Source organism: Salvelinus sp. IW2-2015, linkage group LG18 (assembly GCF_002910315.2).
Source record: "Salvelinus sp. IW2-2015 linkage group LG18, ASM291031v2, whole genome shotgun sequence".
Taxonomy (NCBI): domain Eukaryota; kingdom Metazoa; phylum Chordata; class Actinopteri; order Salmoniformes; family Salmonidae; genus Salvelinus; species Salvelinus sp. IW2-2015.
In genome coordinates, this window is record NC_036858.1 from 5,120,099 (window position 1) to 5,142,954 (window position 22,856).

The 22,856-nt window shown below is 42.6% G+C and overlaps 3 protein-coding genes across 6 annotated transcripts in view; 1 reads left to right on the forward strand and 2 right to left on the reverse strand.

Annotated features, from left to right (window-relative positions):
• LOC111977849 (phosphatidylcholine:ceramide cholinephosphotransferase 1) overlaps positions 1 to 694 on the reverse strand; it is a 50,064-nt gene extending 49,370 nt beyond the window's left edge. Inside the window, exon 1 of the mRNA XM_024007586.2 lies at positions 613 to 694. The gene's annotated coding sequence lies outside the window, so the exon portion shown is untranslated. The remainder of the gene's footprint in view (positions 1 to 612) is intronic.
• Positions 95 to 11,743, forward strand: papss2b (3'-phosphoadenosine 5'-phosphosulfate synthase 2b). Of its 2 annotated transcripts, none has more exons than XM_024007576.2 (12): positions 95 to 318; positions 1,939 to 2,103; positions 2,206 to 2,441; positions 2,706 to 2,844; positions 3,083 to 3,201; positions 3,349 to 3,462; positions 3,582 to 3,693; positions 3,936 to 4,141; positions 4,254 to 4,389; positions 4,561 to 4,829; positions 10,719 to 10,948; positions 11,134 to 11,743. In XM_024007576.2, exons 2-12 carry the CDS (start codon positions 1,950 to 1,952, stop codon positions 11,273 to 11,275), a joined length of 1,857 nt encoding a protein of 618 aa, XP_023863344.1. In that variant the 5' UTR covers positions 95 to 318; positions 1,939 to 1,949; the 3' UTR covers positions 11,276 to 11,743. The 2 variants fall into 2 exon arrangements, with proteins under 2 accessions (XP_023863344.1, XP_023863345.1); XM_024007577.2 differs by having other exon boundaries at positions 1,989 to 2,103.
• Positions 11,734 to 22,516, reverse strand: atad1b (ATPase family AAA domain containing 1b). Of its 3 annotated transcripts, none has more exons than XM_024007587.2 (10): positions 22,417 to 22,516; positions 21,505 to 21,690; positions 21,267 to 21,365; positions 18,547 to 18,667; positions 18,208 to 18,408; positions 17,969 to 18,075; positions 17,663 to 17,752; positions 14,029 to 14,079; positions 13,813 to 13,949; positions 11,734 to 13,014 (listed from the first exon to the last, which is right to left on the reverse strand). In XM_024007587.2, exons 2-10 carry the CDS (start codon positions 21,676 to 21,678, stop codon positions 12,897 to 12,899), a joined length of 1,098 nt encoding a protein of 365 aa, XP_023863355.1. In that variant the 5' UTR covers positions 21,679 to 21,690; positions 22,417 to 22,516; the 3' UTR covers positions 11,734 to 12,896. The 3 variants fall into 3 exon arrangements, with proteins under 3 accessions (XP_023863355.1, XP_023863357.1, XP_023863358.1); XM_024007589.2 differs by lacking the exon at positions 22,417 to 22,516 and adding an exon at positions 22,092 to 22,399; XM_024007590.2 differs by lacking the exon at positions 14,029 to 14,079.
• Between the last annotated feature and the right edge of the window lie 340 nt (positions 22,517 to 22,856).

Consider the following 22,856-nt stretch of genomic DNA (forward strand, 5'->3'; position numbering starts at 1 on the left):
CATAAATCTTCAAATGCCATTAATGCTTTCTCCGATTTCATGGTTTTGCAGTTCTTTAGCTCAACCCAGTATAATGTCGTGGCTCTGACGTTCTGTGAAATTGAGTGGGCACGAAAAAGGCAGGGCTATGAATATGCTACGTGTCGGATTAGAAATCTTCATTGGACGTCTCCCGTCAGATTTATTTCCGATAAATCACAAACTCGTTTTTTTAGAAGGGAATATAGCTTAATCGTTACCAACATATAAATTATTAGGTCACCAAACTAAAACGTTTCAGAAGAAGCGGCGATGTCTGGGATCAAAAAACAAAGAACGGTAGGCTATGTCATTATGTTTGACTTTTGGTATGTTACGTTACTTATTTCATTCGGATCTGTGGTTGTTGGGTGGGGGGCAGACAGTGTATCAAATTTGATAACTTTTTTTCTATCTAAACATGTAGGGCACCGAAAGAGATACATTGGAGCAGAGTCGAAAGTTATTCTATAGCTAGCATTATTTCTAAACTGAAAGTTCTGTAGGAATGTTCTATGTTAAACACAATTACCTTACCTCCCATTTTTCACCAGTTGTGTATAGAAAAATATAGCATAGAAGAATCATTCTTACCTGTTTTTAGTTAGTGGTCTACACAAGAAAGTGACCCAGTCAGTTTCAGCCACAAATCAGCGTTGGGGGTTCAGTAGACCTGTGGATTGACTGACCACTTCTCGGGAAATCACTGCAATGCAAAACTGATTCTTGGCTAATCAATTGCTTTTCTAGTTATAACAATAGGTAGATTATACGTCCACATTATATAATATTCCACCGATGTTCTTTACAGTATTTGCATTTTATAGCCTATAGATATTGTATAATAACGTGTTTATTGTATAGAATGTATTATAAGTCTTACTATATGATAGTGTATGATGTGCTTCACAATTTCAAATAGCTGAGATGTAATTAATGCTTGTGACATATTTAGTGATGGTATCTAGGCTATACATTTGGATCTGTCTTATGGCCTCTCTAAACAATGAACCAAGTTGTTCCAGTTGGACTGATTTTAATTAAGTTTATCCATGTCCCTAACAACAAGGGCTCATTGAGGAGTTAGGTCTGCTGGAGCGAGGCTACAGTAACAGTGAGCCACTATGAGAGTCACTAATGAATGAAGCTCAGATCTCACGTGTCTGGGCAGGCCTGGGAGAGGCACAGCCTGGCCTTTGAGGGGTTCCAACCAGCGAGCATTGGGCCTGACTGCCACACTGCAGGACTGTATGAATGAATAGGCCTGTTTGTTTCCCCCTGTCCCTCTGCAGCCCCCACCAACCTGGTCCGCCTACACACCACACAGTATGGGAAGCCACAAAGATGCAATTAGGCAGGCTGGACAAGGACTTATTAGAAGAGGCTAGAGTGACATGAGTATACCTTGTTGTATCTAGATGATCTGTACAATTAAAGCTTCCCTGGGTTAGGGTTTATATCTTTCTAATATCTGTATGTGCCTGATCAGTAGTCGAATCCCTTTTACACAGGGCTCTTCAATGTCAGTCCTGGAAGGCCAAAACACTTCTGGTTTTCATCCTCTCCTTCTAATCAGGGACTGATTCAGACCCGGGCCACCAGGTAAGTGCAATTAACTACCAGGTAGAAACCAAAACCAGAAGTGTTTCGACTCTCCAGGACGGGAATTGAACTGCTCTGCGGTTTTACTTCTAATGATGACCCGATGAGCTGTAAACTGAGAGGAATGGCTTTCAGACGGATTGTTTTGCTTGGCATTCAAACAAATGGGAAAGTATACATGTCTTGCAGAGGACTCAAGTCACTCATTATCAAGCTATCACTACAAATTACAGCACAGTTCAGTGTTTCTCAGCTGACTAAAATACTGTGTTCAGTTGCAAACCCCTAAGGCAGCATTTCTTTGTCCTGTGCTAATAGCTCAATTAGGAATGTGCAGATGTGCAATCGTGCAGTCTCTGTGGTTTCAGGACCTTCAGAGGGCCACTAATGTCGTGTACCAGGCTCACCATGTGAGCCGGTCCAAACGAGGCCAAGTGGTGGGCACCAGAGAGGGCTTCAGAGGTTGCACTGTCTGGCTCACTGGTAAGCAAATGCCCTCTTTATCTCTCCAATACTAGACCACAGAGTTTCACATAAGTTATGTTGGATAATGGATGTATTGCAAACTGTCACTGTGGACTAAAGGTTTGTCAGGTGCCGGAAAGACAACCGTCGGCTTTGCACTGGAGGAGTACTTGGTGTCCCATGGTATTCCCTGCTACTCCCTGGATGGGGATAACATCAGACAGGGGCTGAACAGGAACCTTGGCTTCACCTCTGTGGACAGGGAGGAGAACATCAGGCGCATCGCTGAGGTGGCCAAGCTGTTTGCAGACGCAGGATTGGTCTGCATCACCAGCTTCATTTCTCCATTCACTAAGGTGAGTGAGTGATTGACAGTTAAACATACACGGTTCAAATTCTACTTGTTATAAAATAATCAATTGGAAAATTGTTAAAGGAGCATCTCTAAGTCATCCATTGTGATTGATCCGATCTCTGGCCTGTATAGCTGCTATACTGTGTCTGACTGCATTCACTTCCTTTGGTATTTGGTTTTGAGAACCTCTTTTTTGTTATGGAATTAAAATCAAGATGGCAAACATGTTGATTTTTGCTACCCAGTCTCTTTCTCCTGTGCATAGGACCGGCAAGAAGCCAAAAAGATCCATGTACAATCTGGGCTGCCGTTCTTCGAGGTGTTCGTCGACGCTCCCCTGGAGGTGTGTGAGAGCAGGGATGTCAAAGGCCTCTACAAGAAGGCCCGTGCTGGAGAGATTAAAGGTACTGATCAGACTGTCTCTGCCCTCCAGTGTTCCAGTTCTGTTACAGTACATTACACACAGCTACATTTACAAGTATAGATCACATGGCTTCAAAGTCTACTACTTAACATGCTGTTAAACAAGCAAAAAGAGTGGGGTTATATAATGTACAGCCAAAGCACTATATTGACTCCGCACTAAAGTAGTGTAAATGATTGACAAAGTCCTTAACAGGTTTCCTGACCCCATCCCCTTAGGCTTTACGGGCATTGATTCGCCTTTTGAGAAGCCTGAGTCACCTGATCTTGTGCTGAAGACTGGAGAGATCTCAGCGAATGAGTGCATCCAGCAGGTGGTCGAGCTGCTTAAGGAACAGGTGAGTCTATCTATGGTCCCTGAGACCTCGCTGGGCCTCGCCTGTCTGTGGTGTATTCCTCATTGTATCTCTACCGTGAGGAAAATGTCCTAGTCGTTGGAAATTGACTTGTTAAAGTACTATCACATTGATCCTTTTGTTTTGTAGAACATTGTGCCCACTGGTGTGACAGAGGAAGTGACTGAGCTCTTTGTGCCAGAGAACAAGCTGGACTTGGCACTGAGCGACGCCAAGACACTGCCTACCGTCAGCATCACCAAGGTAACAAATCCTTCTATGCACATTTTGGGGTTTGACACACACAATCTGACCCTTCATGTTGAGTGGTAACACCTGATGGGACCACACCCTACTGACGTTTTGTTCTGTATTTCCTGTAGCTGGACCTCCAGTGGGTGCAGGTGCTGGCAGAGGGCTGGGCCAGTCCCCTCAAGGGCTTCATGAGGGAGAGGGAGTTCCTGCAGGTTCTGCACTTCGACACTCTTCTGGATGGTAATACTGGTATTTTATAACTTCATAGACGACACAGTTTAATGTAGCATATGCTCATATCAATTGAATGGATTGTTCTTAATAGGGCCCATGTTCGTCTGTAATGTCATGTTCTATTGACATGTTATGCACATGTAACAACACCTACGTCTACCTCACATAAAGTCAATAGCGCTCACAATGAGCCAACAGAGGTCTGTTGACTTTTCTGTCAGTGACATAGAATGACATGTGGTTGGCAGGTGGAAACATCAACCTCTCTGTGCCGATCGTCCTGCCCGTTTCCAAAGAGAGCAAAGAGAAGCTGGACGGCTGCGCAGCGTTCGCACTTGAGTTCAAAGGTTGCAGAGTGGCAATTCTCCGCAACCCTGAGTTTTATGAACATCGGAAGGAAGAGCGTTGTGCCAGGCAGTGGGGAACCACATGTCCTCAGCATCCTTACATCAAGGTTAGAATTGCCTTTTAGAACTGTCCCTGTTAATATCATGAACTTGCTTGTCAACAGAACATACTTGAATGAAAAATCAGAAATGTTAAAAATAAAAAATAAAATCTCACAGATGGTTATGGAGGGTGGTGATTGGCTGGTTGGTGGAGATTTGGAGGTGCTAGAGCAAATCAAATGGAACGATGGTCTGGACCAATACCGCTTCACTCCAAGAGAACTGAAGCAAAAGTTCAAGGAAATTAAAGCAGGTGAATAGCTTATTATATTCTGTTTAATTCTCACTTCCTGTCCGCTGTCTCTCTTAGTGCTGCATTGTGTATGCTAATGTCTACTTAAGGCAAACGCTGAAAAAACACAGTGATGATGAAGAAGACTTAGCAGTCACTTAATAAGGAACCGCCTTTTTTGCGTTCCCCCAGACGCCATCTTCGCCTTCCAGCTTCGCAACCCGATCCACAATGGCCACGTCCTCCTGATGCAAGACACGAAGCGGCGGCTGCTGGAGCGAGGCTACAAGAACCCTGTCCTGCTGCTTCACCCGCTGGGAGGCTGGACCAAAGACGATGACGTGCCTCTGGACTGGCGCATAAAACAGCATGCTGCCGTACTGGAGGAGGGGGTACTGGACCCAGCCAGCACCATCGTGGCCATATTCCCCTCCCCCATGATGTATGCTGGACCCACTGAGGTAGGGCAATGGCTCCCCCTGGTCTACATCTTAGATAGTTCAAACAGTGTAAGTGAAATCTAACTGGATACAAGTGGCGGTTTTATAATGTAAATCTTTTTCTTTTTTTTGGACTCAACGTTGTGCTTTGCTCAATTGAACAGGAAGGTGGTGCGGCGGTCCTTCAAGTTTTGTCCTGGAACTTTGTCATCAATGTCTGGCATTCTCTGGATTTATGGTGCTTTCAAGACAACTGGGAACTCAGAAAAAACAAGGTCGAATAATAACGTCAGTGATCTTCAGGTCGTAGCTCTAGAAAAAGGCCTGAGTTCCCAACTTGGAATTCCGAGTTGGATGATCGTTCAAAACTTATTTTCCCAGTCAGAGCTAATTTTTTCCCAGAGTTCCCAGTTGTCTTGAACTCACTGAAGTCTGAGATTTCCAGGTTCCGAGTTCCAGTTGTTTTGAACGCGGTAGAATTCATGCTGGCTTGACAGCATGGCCAATGTATTCAAACTTTTCTGTTTATCCTTTTAAAGCTTGGAAAAGAGTCTCTTAAACGCAGACTTGGACCACACACCCTCTCCACCGAATAGCAGGCAGGGGAAGCAACATAGTGATTGCTTTGCAATGCTTGCAGTTAGCCACTGATTCCTTCCAAACCACTCATGGAAGAATTTGCAATTTCCAACTTGTTGTGTAATGTTTATGTCCAATGAGCACCTATACGTTTTATTTCTCTTCATATGACAAGGATTTGTCAATGTGATTCATGATGATGACTTGTTGTCTAGTTTGCTAGCTAAGCTATGGTAGATGTCACGTGATTTGACGTAATTTTATCTGTGACCAATGACCTTGAGCCTTCTTGGATGGGCACTTCTAATGTAAATCTATGGCAGCACCCAAGGGGGCTTGAACTTTCTATCTCTCCCCGAAGATTTTGCGACAACATAGTGTCCCAATGAATAACAGAACACTGAGCCAATCACTATGCAACTAGAAAAGATTACCAACCCCTTTGCTCTGCAAGGTCTCTGATTTCCTCCCTACAGGCTGTCTCATTGCTGTCGGTGATCAGGCTTACTACCTTTGTGTCGTTGGCAAACGCAATTATGGTGTTGGAGTCGTCCTTGACCAAGAAGTCATGGTCAACAATGAGTACAGGAGGGGACTAAGCACGCACCCTTGAGGGGCCCCGTGTTGAGGATCAGCGTGGCAGATGGGTTGTTGCCTACCCTTACCACCTGGGGGCGCCCCATCAGGAAGTCCAGGATCCAGTTGCAGAGGGAGGTGTTTAGTCCCAGGGTCCTTAGATTAGTGATGAGCTTTGAGGGCAATATGGTGTTGAACACTGAGCTGTAGTCAATAAACAGCAGTCTGATGTAGGTGTTCGTTTTGTCCAGGTGGGAAAGGGCAGTAGAGATTGCGTCATCTGTGGATCCGTTGGGGCGGTATGCAAATTGGAGTGGGTCTAGGGTTTCTGGGATGATGGTGTTGATGTGAGCTATGACCAGCCATTCAAAGCACTTCATGGCTACAGACCTGAGTGCTATGGGTCAGTAGTCATTTAGGTAGGTGACCTTGGTGTTCTTGGGCACAGGGACTATGGTGGTCTGCTTGAAACATGTAGGTATTACAGACTCGGGCCAAGGTCAGGTTGAAAATGTCAGTGAAGACACTTGCCAGTTAGTCAGCGCATTTCTCGGAGTACACGTCCTGGTAATCCGTCTTGCCCTGCAGCCTTGTGAATTTTGACCTGTTTAACTTCTTATGGCTGCAATCCCGGTAACGGGATGATATGACAACAGCCAGTGAAAGTGCAGGGCGCCAAATTCAAAACAACAGAAATCTCATAATTAAAATTCCTCAGACATACCATTTTAAAGGTAATCTTGTTGTTAATCCCACCAAAGTGTCCGATTTCAAATATGCTTTTCAGCGAAAGCACCACAAACGATTATGTTAGGTCACCACCAAGCCACAGAATAAGCACAGCCATTTTTCCAGCCAAAGATAGCAGTCACAAAAAGCACAAATAGAGATAAAATTAATCACTAACCTTTGATGATCTTCYTGAGATGACACTCATAGGACTTCATGTTACACAATACATGTATGTTTTGTTTGATAAAGTTCATATTTATATAAAAAATCTGAGTTTACATTGGCGTGTTATGTTCACTAGTTCCAAAAACATCCAGTGATAGTGCATAGCCACATTTATTAAACAGAAATACTCATCATAAATGTAGATGATAATACAAGTTATACACATGGAATTATAGATATACCTCTCCTTAATGCAACCGCTGTGTCAGATTTCAAAAAAACTTTACGGAAAAAGCAAACCATGCAATAATCTGAGACGGCGCTCAGAACTATAGTCAAATTAGCCGCCATGTTGGAGTCAACAGAAACCAGAAATTACATGATAAATATTCCCTTACCTTTGATCTTCATCAGAATGCACTCCCAGGAATCCCAGGTCCACAATGAATGCTTGATTTGTTCGATAATGTCCGTTATTTATGTCCAATTAGCTACTTTGGTTAGCGCGTTTGGTAAACAATTCCAAAGTCACAAAGCGCGTTCACTAAAACGTGACGAAATGTCCAAAAGTTCCGTAACAGTCAGTAGAAACATGTCAAACGATGTATTGAATCAATCTTTAGAATGTTGTTAACATAAATCTTGAATAACGTTCCAACCGGAGAATTACATTGACTTCAGATGAGCGATGGAACGGAGCTCCCTCTTATGTGAACGCGCATGGTCAAAGCATGGTCACCTCATGGCAGTAGTGACTAATTCTCCTCTCATCCGGCCCCCCTTCACAGTAGAGTCATCAGACAAAGTTCTACAGACTGTTGACATCTAGTGGAAGCCGTAGGAAGTGAAAACTCATCCATATCTCGCTGGGATTTCAATGGGAGCTTGGTTGAAAATCCACCAGCCTCAGAATTTCCACTTCCTGTTTGGATTTTTTTCTCAGGTTTTTCCTGCCATATGAGTTCTGTTATACTCACAGACATAATTCAAACAGTTTTAGAAACTGAGTGTTTTCTATGCAATACTAATAATAATATGCATATATTAGCAACTATGACTGAGGAGCAGGCCGTTTACTCTGGGCACCTCTGTGCACCTTTCATCCAAGCTACTCAATACTGCCCCTGCAGCCATAAGAAGTTAAAGGTCATACTCACATCGGCTACGGCGAGCGTGATCACACAGTCGTCCGGAACAGCTAATGCTCTCATGCATGCTTCAGTGTTTCTTGCCTCAAAACGCACATAGAAGTAATTTAGCTCGTCTGGTAGGCTCGTGTCACCGGGCAGCTCGCGACTGGCTTCCCTTTGTAGTTCCTAATAGTTTGCAAGCTCCGCCACATCCGACGAGCGTCAGAGCCGGTTTAGTAGGATTCAATCTTAGACCTGTATTGACGGTTTGTCGGAGGGCATAGCGGGATTTTTAAATATTTTTTATTTATTTGACCACCTTTTTCTCCCCAATTTCGTGATTACGATCTTGTCTCAACGCTGCATCCCACCAACGGGCTCGGGAGAGGCAAAGGTCGAGTCATACATCCTCCGAAACATGACACGCCAAGCCGTCCTTAACACCCGCTCAATTAACGCGGAAGCCAGCTGCACCAATGTGACGGAGGAAACACCATTCAACTGACAACCGAATTCGGCCTGCAGGCGACCGGCCCACTAGAGCGTGATGAGCCAAGTAAACCCCCCCCTGATGTGGTATACTCCTTAATGCCATCGGATGCGTCCTGGAACATATTCCAGTCTGTGCTAGCAAAACAGTCCTGTAGCTTAGCATCTGGTCATCTGACCACTTCCGTATTGAGCGATTCACTGGTACTTCCTGTTTTAGTTTTTGCTTGTTAGCAGGAATCAGGAGGATAGAATTATGGTCAGATTTGCCAAATGGAGGGCGAGGGAGAGCTTTGTATGCGTCTCTGTGTGTGGAGTAAAGGTGGTCTAGAGATTATTTTCCTCTAGTTGCATGTAAAATGATGGTAGAAATGAGGTAAAACGGATTTAAGTTTCCCTGCATTAGTCTTCAGCCACTAGGAGCACCGCCACTGGAGGAGCATTTTCTTGTTTGCTTATGGCCGTATACAACTCGTTGAGTGCAATCTTAGTGCCAGCATCGGTTTGTGGTGGTAAATAGACGGCTACGAAAAATATAGATAAGCTGTAGACCACACTATTATCTATAGTTATCACGAGATACTCTAATCCAGGCGAGCAAAACCTTGAGACTTCCTTAATATTAGATTTTGCACACCAGCTGTTATTGACGAATAGACACAGACCGCCACCCCTTGTCTTACCAGAGGCAGCTGTTCTGTCTTGCAGATGTACGGGTTTGTATGCGGGTTTATAAACTCAATCATATATTTTTTTTTACATTGTTTGCAAACTGATATGTGACACGTATTAATGCCAAAATAACATACAAAAAAGGCACAGCAAATATATATATTTACAGTACCAGTCAAAAGTTTGGATACCTATTCATTCAAGGGGTTTTCTTTATTTTTACTATTTTCTATATTGTAGAATAATAGTGAAGACATCAAAACTATGAAATAACACATATGGAATCATGTAGTAACCAAAAAAAGTGTTAAACATATCTAAATATATTTTAGATTCTTCAAAGTAGTCACCCTTTGCCTTTGACAGCTTTGCACACTCTTTGCATTCTCTCAACAAGCTTCACCTGGAATGCGTTTCCAACAGTCTTGAAAGAGTTCCCACACATGCTGAGCGCTTTTCCTTCACTCTGCGGTCCAACTCATCCCAAACCATCTCAATTGGGTTGAGGTCAGGTGATTATGGGGGCCAGGTGATCTTAAGCAGCACTCCATCACTCTTCTTCTTGATCAAATAGCCCTTACACAGACTGGAGGTGTGTTGGGTCATTGTCCTGTTGAAAAACAAATGATAGTCCCACTAAGCGCAAACCAGATGGGATGGCGTATCACTGCAGAATGCTGTGGTAGCCATGCTGGTTAAGTGTGCCTTGAATTCTAAATAAATATGTAAATGTTACTTGAACTCTGAAGCATTTATTTGGGCTGCAATTTCTGAGGCTGGTAACTATAATGAGCTTATCCTCTGCAGCAGAGGTGACTCTGAGTCTTCCTTTCCTGTGGCGGTCCTCATGAGAGCCAGTTTCATCATAGGGCATGATGGTTTTTGCGACTGCACTTGAAGAAACTTTCAATGTTTTTTTTAATTTTCGCCATTGACTGACCTTAATGTCTTAAAGTAATGATGGACTCTTGATTCTCTTTGCTTATTTGAGCTGTTCTTGCCATAATATGGACTTGGTCTTTTACCAACCTTCTGTATACCACCCATACCTTGTCACAACACAACTGATTTGCGCAAACACATTAATAAGGAAATAAATTCCACAAATTTACTTTTAACAAGGCACACCTGTTATTTGAAACGCATTCCAGGTGACTCGTGAAGCTGGTTGAGAGAATCCCAAGAGTGTGCAAAGCTGTCATCAAGACAAAGGGTGGCTACTTTGAAGAATCTCAAATAGAAAATATATTTAGATTTGTTAAACACTTTTTTGGTTACTACACGATTCCATATGTGTTATTTCATAGTTTTGATGTCTTCACTATTATTCTACAATGTAGAAAATAGTAAAAATAAATAACAAATCTTGAATGAGTAGGTGTGTCCAAACTTTTGACTGGTACTGTATATTATTATATATATATTTTGCCCCAACTTCCCTGAATGATGGGTTGCCACTGCTGGACACTAATCTCTGTATAAAATGTATTTCTAAGCATTGTTTTATTCAGTAGAATCAGGTCATATCTGTAGTCACTAGACAAGTGTTTGTCTTTCTACCCGTTAGGTACAGTGGCACTGCCGGGCACGAATGATAGCTGGTGCCAACTTCTACATCGTTGGTCGCGACCCTGCGGGCATGCCTCACCCTGAGACCAAGCAGAGCCTGTATGAGCCCACCCACGGGGCCAAGGTCCTCACCATGGCCCCTGGTCTCCCCTCTGTAGAGATCATCCCCTTCAGAGTGGCTGCCTACAACAAGACTAAAAGATCTATGGACTTCTATGATAAGGAGAGGTACATTGACAGCTAATATTTTGGCCCATACGTTTTTCCGGACTATGTAGCCTGACCAGGAAAATCTCTGGGCTCTGGTTGTAAGCAATAACTAGGGCTGAGGAAAAACTTCCCTACAATGTCAAAAAGTAACTGAGAGATTGAGTCAAGCTGCTTCACACACTTTGTCTTACCTTCCTTTCCAGACACCAGGAATTTGAGTTCATATCTGGGACCAAGATGAGGAGAATGGCACGCAGCGGAGAGAACCCCCCGGATGGTTTCATGGCCAATAAGGCCTGGAAGGTCCTCACAGAGTACTATAGCTCCCTGCAGAAGGACGAATGAACACGCACACCTTGGGTCTAACAGACACATCAATTTTAAGCTTCTCTATTTTATATCAAGTACTGTAGACATCTAGGCATTAATGAAATGCATGCCTGAGCTTTTTTTTTTTTTACTAAACTGAATATCATGTAAACCGGAAATGATCTAGTTTGATGTGTGGGTCAAAATAAATCTGTAAGCAGTGTAAAAAAAAAGAGTCAGAGTTGTGAAGAAATCAATATGAATGTTTTAACAGATCACTTTTGTTACCTATGTATCTTTACTTCCAAGCTAGTAACTTAAAATGTATGTTTTTGAAGCTGTGAGAAGACTATGTAGTTGAGTGGAAGGGGTTTTAACTATCCCTGTGTAATGAATGAAACTATTTATCTAGTGATGCCATGGTACCTAATTTCTAAATGTTCTTATACTGCATTTAGCCTTTTTATATCAAGAAGTTTCAAGCAAATAAATGATTACGAACAACATTGGTGTAATTTATTTTAGCAGATACCCAGAATTCAGGGTAAAACAAATTCTAAAAAATAATTAGTCAATATAAAAAGCAAAGCAAGCATTTTACCTAAACCAAAGTTCCACCAATCCCAACCCCCCAAAACATCCATAGAAAACTTGTCACTCACACATTCAATAGATTGCAATGGCTGTTGCATGTGGTAGATACTGGAAGTTTGTCATGTAGAAATAATCAACCATTGGTCATCACAAGGGATAAACAGAAACTATAAGACATGACAATCACCAAAAGCAGTTATTAGATTCTACTGTAAATGAATCCTGGGCATAAAGGACTTGAAAGCACAATGCAGGTTTCCTGATATATTGAAGTTTTAAAAACCGAAGTACACACCTTAACATAAGCAGCTCATGATATTGAAGTAAATAAATCTACAGTAAGTTACTATGAGGAAATGGAAGGCCATGTCACTTTACTCAAACATCTTTGCATCTGGTACCATGCTCTCTTCACAACATCCACAGTGATAATTCACTTTCAAATAGGAGTTGAATTGTTCTGATAAAACTTGTGATCTAATTCATAATTCTGAGAACCACTCAATGTACAATTAGCTAATAGTTGAACGATGACAGTGGCAAATTTTATTACAGATGTTACACTAGTTCGATAAACAGCTTTCCTGAAGAAAAACAGCCCTAAACATACAGTACCAAAAGAAGCAACATGTGATGTTCAGATAAAAGCCCAAGGCTAAGTCAATATTGCTGTGTGTCATAAGTAATAGGGAGGTGATTATGTACTATCAAACCTGAAAGGATCCATGGCTGTGCCCATATTTTGCAGTCTCAGAGCCAGTTTCAGTGAGACCTTGATTGGCCAGATACATAAGACACTAATGCCAACATAAGTATCATGTAACGCCTAACTTCCACATAACAAATAGCATTTTGACAGAAATATTTCATGTTGAATGCATTGAACTAAATGTTCTTAAAATAACAAATGATGAGCTAAGACGTTACAAAGTGATGTTATGATAGACATTACACTTATGTATATCTCTTCAAGTTCTCTCCACCAGTAAGTACTCTACATACATAGAAAATAATAAGGAAAGCATATCCAGGCGCTTAATAGTTCTCCTTTGCATGTTAAGACTCAATCCAGAGTAGAATGAATCAGAACCGTCTGTCCGTCTGCCGACTTCGACTTCCTCATCTTCTGCCTGGCAGTCTGCATGTCGTCCTGATTGATGGACCGGATTTGATCCTGGATCCTGGAGACAAAGACAAAGTCAGTATCTTGCTGGTAACTACAGAAGACACTCTAATAGTGTGAAAATCACTAATCACTACTAATGCTCATATGAAAAGCCAATGTAAAGACATTGGTATTGGGAGATCAAGTTAGGTCTCAAGAAGTATGTGTTTATACGGGCAGAATTGGGCTGCCTGTGTAATGTTAGGATTTGTGTTTATTGCACTATAACCCAATACTACATCACGTGATTGAATATTAGCAACTGTTGGCCTGGGCGCCTGGGTGTCTGTGTGTGTGTGCTGGAAGTAACAGTTAGCCCCAGATAAGTGTGCTGGGAAGCTGTGGTTAGCCTTGAGCGAGAACAGTGTGCTTTGTATAGAGGTGCAAATAGCTCAGACAATGTTGCAGAGCTGTCTGACCTCAGTCTCTGGGGTGAGGGAGCGTAATCTACACAGCAACAGCGCCGGGACACCAAAGAGCGCCAAGAGGCTGGGACTAGCCTGAGCGCCGGCGATAGGCTGAGCAGAGTTTAAACCACGCTCAGCCTCTACTGTGATAGGCCAACAYACGGGTTGGAACTAGTCTGTCACAGTATAAGAACAGCTGTTTACTTACATCCTGCCAGTTCCCTGTTCTACCCTGCGGGGTGGTACAGTGAACCCGTATATACGAAAATTGCATTTACCATTTATCGCTTGAGTTTAATAAAAATACTTAAAGTATATTCGGTGACTCTGAATCACATTTTGTCCTGATACCAGATTTGAATTGACACAAATTCCTTATAGTAAACGCAGTCAGAGGGGTGTGGTACCTTTCATCGGCATGGGTGTTATGGACAAAATCCCGCACACATAACAGGGCAGCATCCCGACACATCTCTCGGAGATCACTTCCTGAGAATCCGTCAGTTTCCTTCGCCATGTCAACAAAGTCAACACTAGGATCCACCTGGAAAATACATGAGGAAGTTTAGTGGAAACACAGACAAATGTGTAATTGTGTAATTWAATTACCATGTAAAACTTACATTTTCATTTTTCAATATGAGTTTCAAGATTTCTTCCCTCTGCATGCAATTCTGCAAGACAATAATAGTTTTTAGCAGGAATGTAATACATTTCAGGTAATCTCATATAGTACTGCATAAATAACCATAGTTAGGGCTGGCTCAATTACCATATAACCGTGTTACTGACGGTTATGGATGAAGACRGTCATGAAAAGTAAATAACCGTCATAATATCTATATATTTTTGGGGAGGACAGGGCGAACAGCTGACTGAAGACAGGACGGCTGGCATTCGTACTGTTGAGTCCGTTTCTGCGATAACATGGACTCTAAACAACATGATGAAACTGTGTRGCCCCTTGCTGAAACAAGCAAGGTGTTGTAGCAAACAATGAATAGAATGGGCTTGGCACCTCTAACCATGGCAATCGAACTGGTAAACTCACGGGTAGGGCTGTTGTGGTGACTGTTTTACCACCACATATATTATTTAGTATATGTAAAAACAAGATTAAATCAAGAAAACTCTGACAGGTGACAATATTAGCCTAATTATATATTTTCACAGCAATAGAAACAATGCCTTTTTTGTGACCATTTCAAAATCATAGTCGCACACCTCATTTAGCCTAGCCCATAGGCCTATATGTTTTAACAGGTTTGTATCACAACTAAAGGAGCCAAATAACTTTTAAAATTAAGCACATTACTCCGCTTAACAAGGGGTGTAGAGCCTAACTGGCATACATCTTTGTAACACTGCAAAAATCWGAAACTTTAAWTCAAAAAATTATGCWGAAAAACTAATCCATGCTTTTGTCACTACTGCAATGCTCTACTTTCCAGCTACCCGGGTAAAGCACTAAATAAACTTCAGTTAGTGCTAAACACGGCTGCTAGAATCTTGACTAGAACCAAAAGATGTGATCATATTACTCCAGTGCTAGCCTCTAGCTTCCTGTTAAGGCTAGGGCTGATTTCAAGGTTTTACTCCTACCCATCTCTCCGATTTGGTCATGTCCCTAAAAMTTCTAAGCAAACAGCTGGAGGCAGGGCTTTCTCCTATAGAGCTCAATTTTTATGGAATGGTCCATGTGAGAGACGCAGACTCMGTCTCAACTTTTGTCTCTACTGAAGACTCATCTCTTCAGTAGGTTCTATGATTGAGTGTAGTCTGGACCAGGGGTGCGAATGTGAACGGCAAGGCACTGGAGTGACAAACCGCCCTTGCTGTCTCTCCCTGGCCGGTCCCCTTCTCTTCACTGGGATTCTCTGCCTCTGACCCTATTACAGGGGCTGAGTCACTGTCTTACTGGTGCTCTTCCATTCCGWCCCTAAGAGCGGTGCCTCACTTGAGTGGGTTGAGTCACTGACGTGATCTTCCAGTTCGGGTTGGCACACCCATAGGTTCGTGCCATGGGGGAGATCTTCGTGAGCTATACTCAGCCTTGTCTCAGGGTAGTAAGTTGGTGGTTTACAGACATCCCTCTAGTGGTGTGGGGCTGTTTGCCTTGTATTGTCAGACGGGGCCACAGTGTCTTCCCAACCCCTCGTCTCAGCCTCCAGTATCTATGCTGCAATAGTTTGTGTGTCGGGGGGGCTAGGGTCAGTCTGTTAAATCTGGTGTAATTATCCTGTCTTATCCGGTATCCTGTGTGAATTTAAGTATGCTCCCTCTAATTCTCTGTCTCTCCTCTCGGAGGACCTGAGCCCATACCTCAGGACTACCTGACCTCCTAGCTGTCTCCAGTCCACCTGGTCGTGCTGCTGCTCCAGTTTCAACTATTCTGCCTGCGGCTATGGAATCCTGACCTGTTCACCGGACGTAAAAATACCATAAAGATCACCTTAAAAATGCACCTGTATTATAGAACCATTACATGCATAATCACATTTGTGGTCACTTTTGATAATGGTGTTTTCCACTAAGGGAACATTCGCGCTTCTAGCCTACTGCAGTGTGCACATTGCTGCGCTTATGTGAAGAAATTGTTTCTCAACATTAAGCTAAACTTTCTGATCTGTTGAATCAGCCACATTGCGTAATTTTRTTWWTTTWATTTTTTATGCTAGTGGTTGTATTKATTTGGGATCTATTGCATCCCACAACTATGTTTGGAATATTTATTTCTCGTACAGAATAGGTCGACTTCTATACTATGGGGGATAGTAGATTGACATAGGCTAGTGCTTTTTCTGTTCMTTAGGCCTACATCTTGTTGGCTGACGAAGTGTAAAATGTGGACAGTTCATCCAATATCTTCAATATGCACCTAAGAATTGGATAAGGATGCATGCAGTTGCGTCCCCGATGTGTCTGTCTTCACTTGTAGCCTGTGAGAAAGACCCAATCACGTGATGGAGCGCGCAGCACTCAAGGAGAAGGGCACAACAGCCACTAGCCGCAAAAGGCATGGATTGTTTTAGGGTGCATTACGGCCACACAAACGGGATGCCGCCGTGAAATTCTAGGCATTATCAAGTGCTTGTCAAATTGTGAATGAGTGACTGATGTAGTGTTCAAAGCCTGCACAGAAAACAAAGCAGAGCTCATGCCTTTCAAGCAACTTTTTACAAATCATTAGTCATTAGAGCCTTACAATGTATTAAAAATCAAAACATATTGCCCAAAGTTTGTAGAACAACTAAAGTTACATGAATAACTCTCAATTAAGCATATAAGAATACCTATTTCTTTGTTAACTGCTCAACACAGAATAGCTGCATGTGCGCACTCCCTCAAATCGTTTGGAGAAAATATCCTTAYCATTTTATTTCGCTTGTTCAATTGTATTCTTCATACTARAAAATAATGCCACGGAATTCTAAGCAAATCTTGTCTGCTAAATGAACTAGTGTAGCCCAGAGCCATATGGCATAGCCAGATCTGGACCTAACAAGACAACTCAGAGTATGCCATTTTGTTCTTCTGAAATAGACTACATTTTCTTCATATCATGCTTCTTTGAGACTTGTCTAAAATAAGTAATGGATTTATTTGGAAGGTGTAGGCTATATTACATGGATTTATTAGACTTTTTAAAAAAGGGAACTGTTCCAAAAGGTCTGCATCAGTGGCTTGTAGGCTGTGTGCGGAAGCCAGGAGATGCTAAATGTGTTTGTTAATTAACGGTCAATCACCGTGAGACAGACGGTTATTTTCTTGACCATCACCAACTGACGAAATTTCGTGCCCGCCACAGCCCTACTCYTGGGTACACTCGCAATGGCTGCCTACTATTGTGACGCAATAATTCCCATGGTAATATAGAATGTTCATTTCAATGATGTAAACTGATGTGGCTCATGCAATGTAATGTATTTTTTGTCATGCCAATTGAATTGAATCAACAAATTACAGCACATATTGATGGGTACACTTCCTGCTTTGCTCCTATGAGTACACTCACAATGGCGGCCAGTCCACCTATTATGCCATTATTGACTTGAATGGCGACATCTGTTCTATTCATTCTATTTCTATGGTAGCACATGCAGCCAAGACCAGATTTTGCTATTTGAACAGTTATTACGGAGACAGTGGTCATTTGTCTGGCCAATTACAATCATCCAAAATTCCAGGACCGTCACAACCATGTTCATAGTACTGTGTATATACTGAAAAACGTGTACAGTTTGTGAATAGACTCACAGGCTGATTTACGTGAAATCTTGTGGGCATTCTCCTCAGAATGGCGGAGTCGAGATCCTGTGGACGATTAGTGGCCCCCATAATGATGACCTACATGAGGAAAAGGTGAGAGGCAGTTGAAAGAGACTCAACCAGACAGGAGTCACATGATGATCAATGTATTTAATTACCAACACAACAAATGCTGCAAAACCGAAACGTCTGTGTACGCTATCCCTGATGCAGTGAAATTAATAAGCTTTACGCAACATCTTTTGGAGTGCGGACCTGTCGCACCTTTTTGCTTRTCCTTCATAATGGACCCACCTGGCAGTTATAGTCCGTCTCAAGCCCATCCCACAAGCTCATGAACTGAGCCTTCATCATGGCTGTGGCCTCGTGATCAGAGCTGGAACGGCTTCTGAGGAAAGAGTCTGGAACAGAACATTACAGGATCGACTGGAGCCGGGGATGATGACAACATAACTGGCTTAGCTGAAGTACCCAAACAAGATTTAAAGCACTGTATAGCATCTGTTAAAGATAATGGTAAAATAAGCATTTACCAATCTCATCTATGAAGATGATTGAGGGCTGAAGCTTAATGGCTAGAGAGAAGACGGCAGAAGCCAGTTTCTGGGACTCTCCATACCACTTGTCTGTGAGGGTGGAAGGCTGCAGGTTGATGAAGCGGAAACCAGCATCTTTGGCAGTTGCTTTGGCGATCAGCGTCTTCCCACAGCCAGGTGGTCCGTACAGCAGCACACCTGTTATCATAATGACAGGGGTAAGAGGAGTGGCTAAAGACTGAAGGCGGTCCTGTTGAACCTTTATATGCATTGTGTCTATCTAGGCTTTTGCACCAGTCTCAATAAGCAAATCTTGTATGAAAACAAGAGACTCACCTTTTGGTGGCTGAAGCAGTCTGGATCCCTTGAARAGGTGTCTCTTCTGGATMGGAAGTATGACAGTGTCTTTCAGCTCAGTGATGACTTCATCTAGGCCAGCAATATCACTCCATGTGATCTGTAGAGAGAGCATCACATCAGTTAGTTATGGAGAACAGACATACAGGTGACTACCAAAATAAAGGAAACACTTGAGTAAATGAGGGATTAAGTATATTGTAAGCAYGTGCTTCCACATACAGTGCATTTGGAAAGTATTCAGACCCTTTAACTTTTTCCACATTTTGTTTTACGTTACAGCCTTATTCTAAAATGGATTAAAAAAATAAAATATTCAATCTACACACAAATTAAAGCGAAAACAGGTTGACATTTTGGCAAATTATAAAAATTACATAAGTATTCAAACCCTTTGCTATGAGACTCGAAATTGAGCTCAGGCTGCATCCTGTTTCCATTGATCATCCTTGAGATGTTTTTACAACTTGATTGGAGTCCATCTGTGGTAATTGTGGTAATTCCATTGATTGGACATGATTTGGAAAGGCACACACCTGTCTATATCAGGTTCCACAGTTGACAGTGCATGTCAGAGCAAAAACCAATCCATGAGGTCGAAGGAATTGACCGTAGAGCTCCGAGACAGGATTGCGTCGAGGCACAGATCTGGGGAAGGGTACCAAAACATTTCTGCAGCATTGAAGGTCCCCAAGGCCTCCATCATTCTTAAATGGAAGTTTGGAACCACCAAGACTCTTCCTAGAGCTGGACGCCCGGCCGAACTGAGCAATCGGGGAAGAAGGGCCTTGGTCAGGGAAGTGACCAAGAACCCGATGGGCACTCTGACAGAGCTCRAGAGTTCCTCTGTGGAGATGGTTGTCCTTCTGGAAGGTTCTCGCATCTGTGCAGCACTCCACCAATCAGGCCTTTATGGTAGAGTGGCCAGACGGAAGCCACTCCTCTGTAAAAGGCACATGACAGCCCGCTTGGAGTTTGCCAAAAGGAACCTAAAGACTCTCAGARCATGAGAAACAAGATTCTCTGGTCTGATGAAACCAAGATTAAACTCTTTGGCCTGAATGCCAAGCATCACATCTGGAGGAAACCTGGCACCATCCCCACAGTGGTGGCAGCATCATGCTGTGGGGATGTTTTTCCAGCGTTAGGGACTTAGACTAGTCAGTATCGAGGGAAAGATGAGTGGAGCAAAGTACAGAGAGATCCTTGATGAAAACCTGCTCCAGAGCGCTCAGGACCTCAGACTGGGGCAAAGGTTCCCCTTCCAACAGGACAACAAACCTAAGCACACAGCCAAGACAACAAACCTAAGCACACAGRCAAGACAATGCAGGAGTGGCTTCGGGACAAGTCTCAATGTCCTTGAGTGGCCCAGCCAGAGCCCAGACTTGAACATCTCTGGAGATACCTGAAAATAGCTGTGCAGCGACGCTCCCCATCCAACCTGACAGAGCTTGAGAGCATCTGCAGAGAAGAATTGGAGAAACTCCCCAAATACAGGTGTGCCAAGCTTGTAGCGTCATACCCAAGAAGACTCGAGGATGTAATCGCTGCCAAAGGTGCTTCAATACATTTGCTGAAATTTCTAAAAACACGGTTTTGCTTTGTCATTATGGGGTAGTGTGTGTAGATTGAGGGGGGGAAATGTAATACATTTTTTAATAAGGCTGTAATATAACAATGTGGGAAAAGGGGTCTGAATACTTTCCAAATGCACTGTAGGTGTGGATCCTGAGTTAATAGGGTCATGTATAAAAATGCCCAGTTGCCCATTATTTTGGCTACCATGGCTAGAAGAGATCTGTGACTTTGAAAGAGGGGTCTCAAAGGCACACAGGGGTTTAAAGGGTGTGTGTGCGTCAGTCACAGACCTCAAACCAATTAAACACTTAAGGGAGATTCTGGAGCAGCGCCTCAGTGTTTTCCACCACCATTAACAAAACACCAAAAACAATTGGCATTTCTTGTGGAAGAATGGTGTGTATCCCTCCAAAAGCATTCCAGACACTTGTAGAATCTATTCCAAGGCACATTGAAGCTGTTTTGAAGCTGTTCCAACAACCTTAAGACACTTTATGTAGTGTTTCCTTCATATTCGTTTCTGTTGGAATGTTGTTACCCAGCAAGACACCAAAAAGTGTAACTCAAACAGAAGGGGGAACTAACAAAGAGTTACTGACAACCAAAACGAAACAGGTGGGGTTCTAGAAGTGGATCTGAAAGAAACTCGTCATGTTGTCCACTGAAAGTTGACTAACAACACCAACTGGGACCTACAAGAGACCCACCATGAGCYGCCACTAAATTTGCCCAAGAAGAGGSAAACAAAATTAAAACCCACCCCAAACGTAGACAGGAATCAAACCAAAAGGTGGAGCAAAACTAACAGGGAAGAACAGATAAAGGACAGTTTCTTAGAAATCATAGAGGGAGCGCCAACTAAAGGTGTTAACCCTCCACATCTCTCAAGGTAACTGGAGCACCCGCACTCAAATATCCCCTGTACCAGCACAGATGAAACGCCTTCTGACTAACGAGATGACAAGCCAAGCCAGCACAGGTTCAACACATACTGACTAACGAGGTGACACCAACCGGTGCACCCAATGTGCTAACATCCAACCACAAAATATAAATGGAAAAACCAACGCTTGTAATAGTTGGGTTCAAGCAATGGTGTATTGAAGCCGCTCTCTTACCTGCATGGTCAACGGGTCCACCAGATGTGCTGCAATGCTCATCTCATACTCTGAGAGCTTGACATTCTGCACACCGATCTGCTTCATGAGTTTCTCTGCCTGAAAAAACCCACCTGTCAATAGCCATCTACCTAGCTTTGTACAGTACAATACAGTCCCAACAAACATGATAGATATCCACAGAAAACACTCAGAAGCAAACAGGTCAAACTTGGCTACTGTATATTGAAAACTTCACCTGTTTCTGTGCTTCCATTTTCTGTTTCCTTGTGGGATCAATGGCATCAACCATCCACTTTATGGTGAAGTAAGTGACTGCACCAAATATGGTCAGTCGGAAGAGTAAACTAAAGACTTCATTCCGGCCCAAGGGCTGGGCAATACTTTCAGTTGGAATCTCCTTCAACCCCATCTTCTTAGATGACTGGGGGATGGAAAACAAAATGACATTCTCAAAACTTGATCACAGTTGAAAATGAACAACATAGCTTAGCTGCTATACAAGTGCTGCACTCTTATCCAACAAGAACAATGTGTGAATTCCACTTAAATTCAGAAAATCCTAATTGAAAATAGGCTTAGACATTAGCTGAGAAATTACATCAGTTCTTAAAAATGTACACTCAATCCTGTTTAGCTAGCTAAGATRACATGTTCATGTCCATCCTATAAATATTGTTAGCAGTTAGCCATATGTCATCATGTTAGCTGTCACAACACTGGCAAGCTAACAATGCCGGCTAAAAATCTCTGTACTGTTGCGTCCTGCTTGACACAGCATTTGACAGTTGTCAGCTAGCTAGTAATATGATATGACCTACATACCTGATGATGGAATTGGTGTTATTTTAAGTKTATATCTAAAAAGTGTTTGACAATCATCGAAACTGTGAAAAGACTAGCTAGATAGTAGTTTCACTTTGCATGTTACAAAACCGAAACCGTGACTTAATTTTGATAGCTTTGACCTCCAGTTAGCATGCAGCCTCGTGCCTGAATTACAGTCGTTACTTTGTAGAAAGAAATTCCCACTAGCAGYACACCTTGTGAAATGTGTTGTATTGATCCATGTATTTGTAATTAGAACTTRTAAATGATTTACAAAAACAAATTAACCATCACAGTTTGCTGGACTGGTCGTGACACTCACCTAGCGCTTCCACTCTTGTTCTTGTAACGTGAAGCTCGACGCAATTTGCTTGACAGATGCCCCCTACCGTTTTGGAATAGAAACAGTAAAATAATTTCCTCAATATTTCTGTGGCATGGGACAGCGTTGAACGAAGATTCTTCAAGGTAAAGAACAACACGTGTAAAACTATGGATTTAATGATGTGGCTACAACCCATATGGTACAAAATAAGCTACTCTCCATCATAAAACGTTACTTTTTTTGTTACTCAATGTGTAGGTCAGGATTCTGTGCTTCATGTTCCAAGCAAATCTGACAGGTGGAGCCCTAACACAACTAACGTTAGTCCAGTGACCACAACTACTGGCTCACAAGCTCCTGTCCGGGTAAAAAGTTAGGAAAAGTCAAGGTACCAAGACAGACACTGCATAATGTGCAACAACTGTGTATATTTTTGT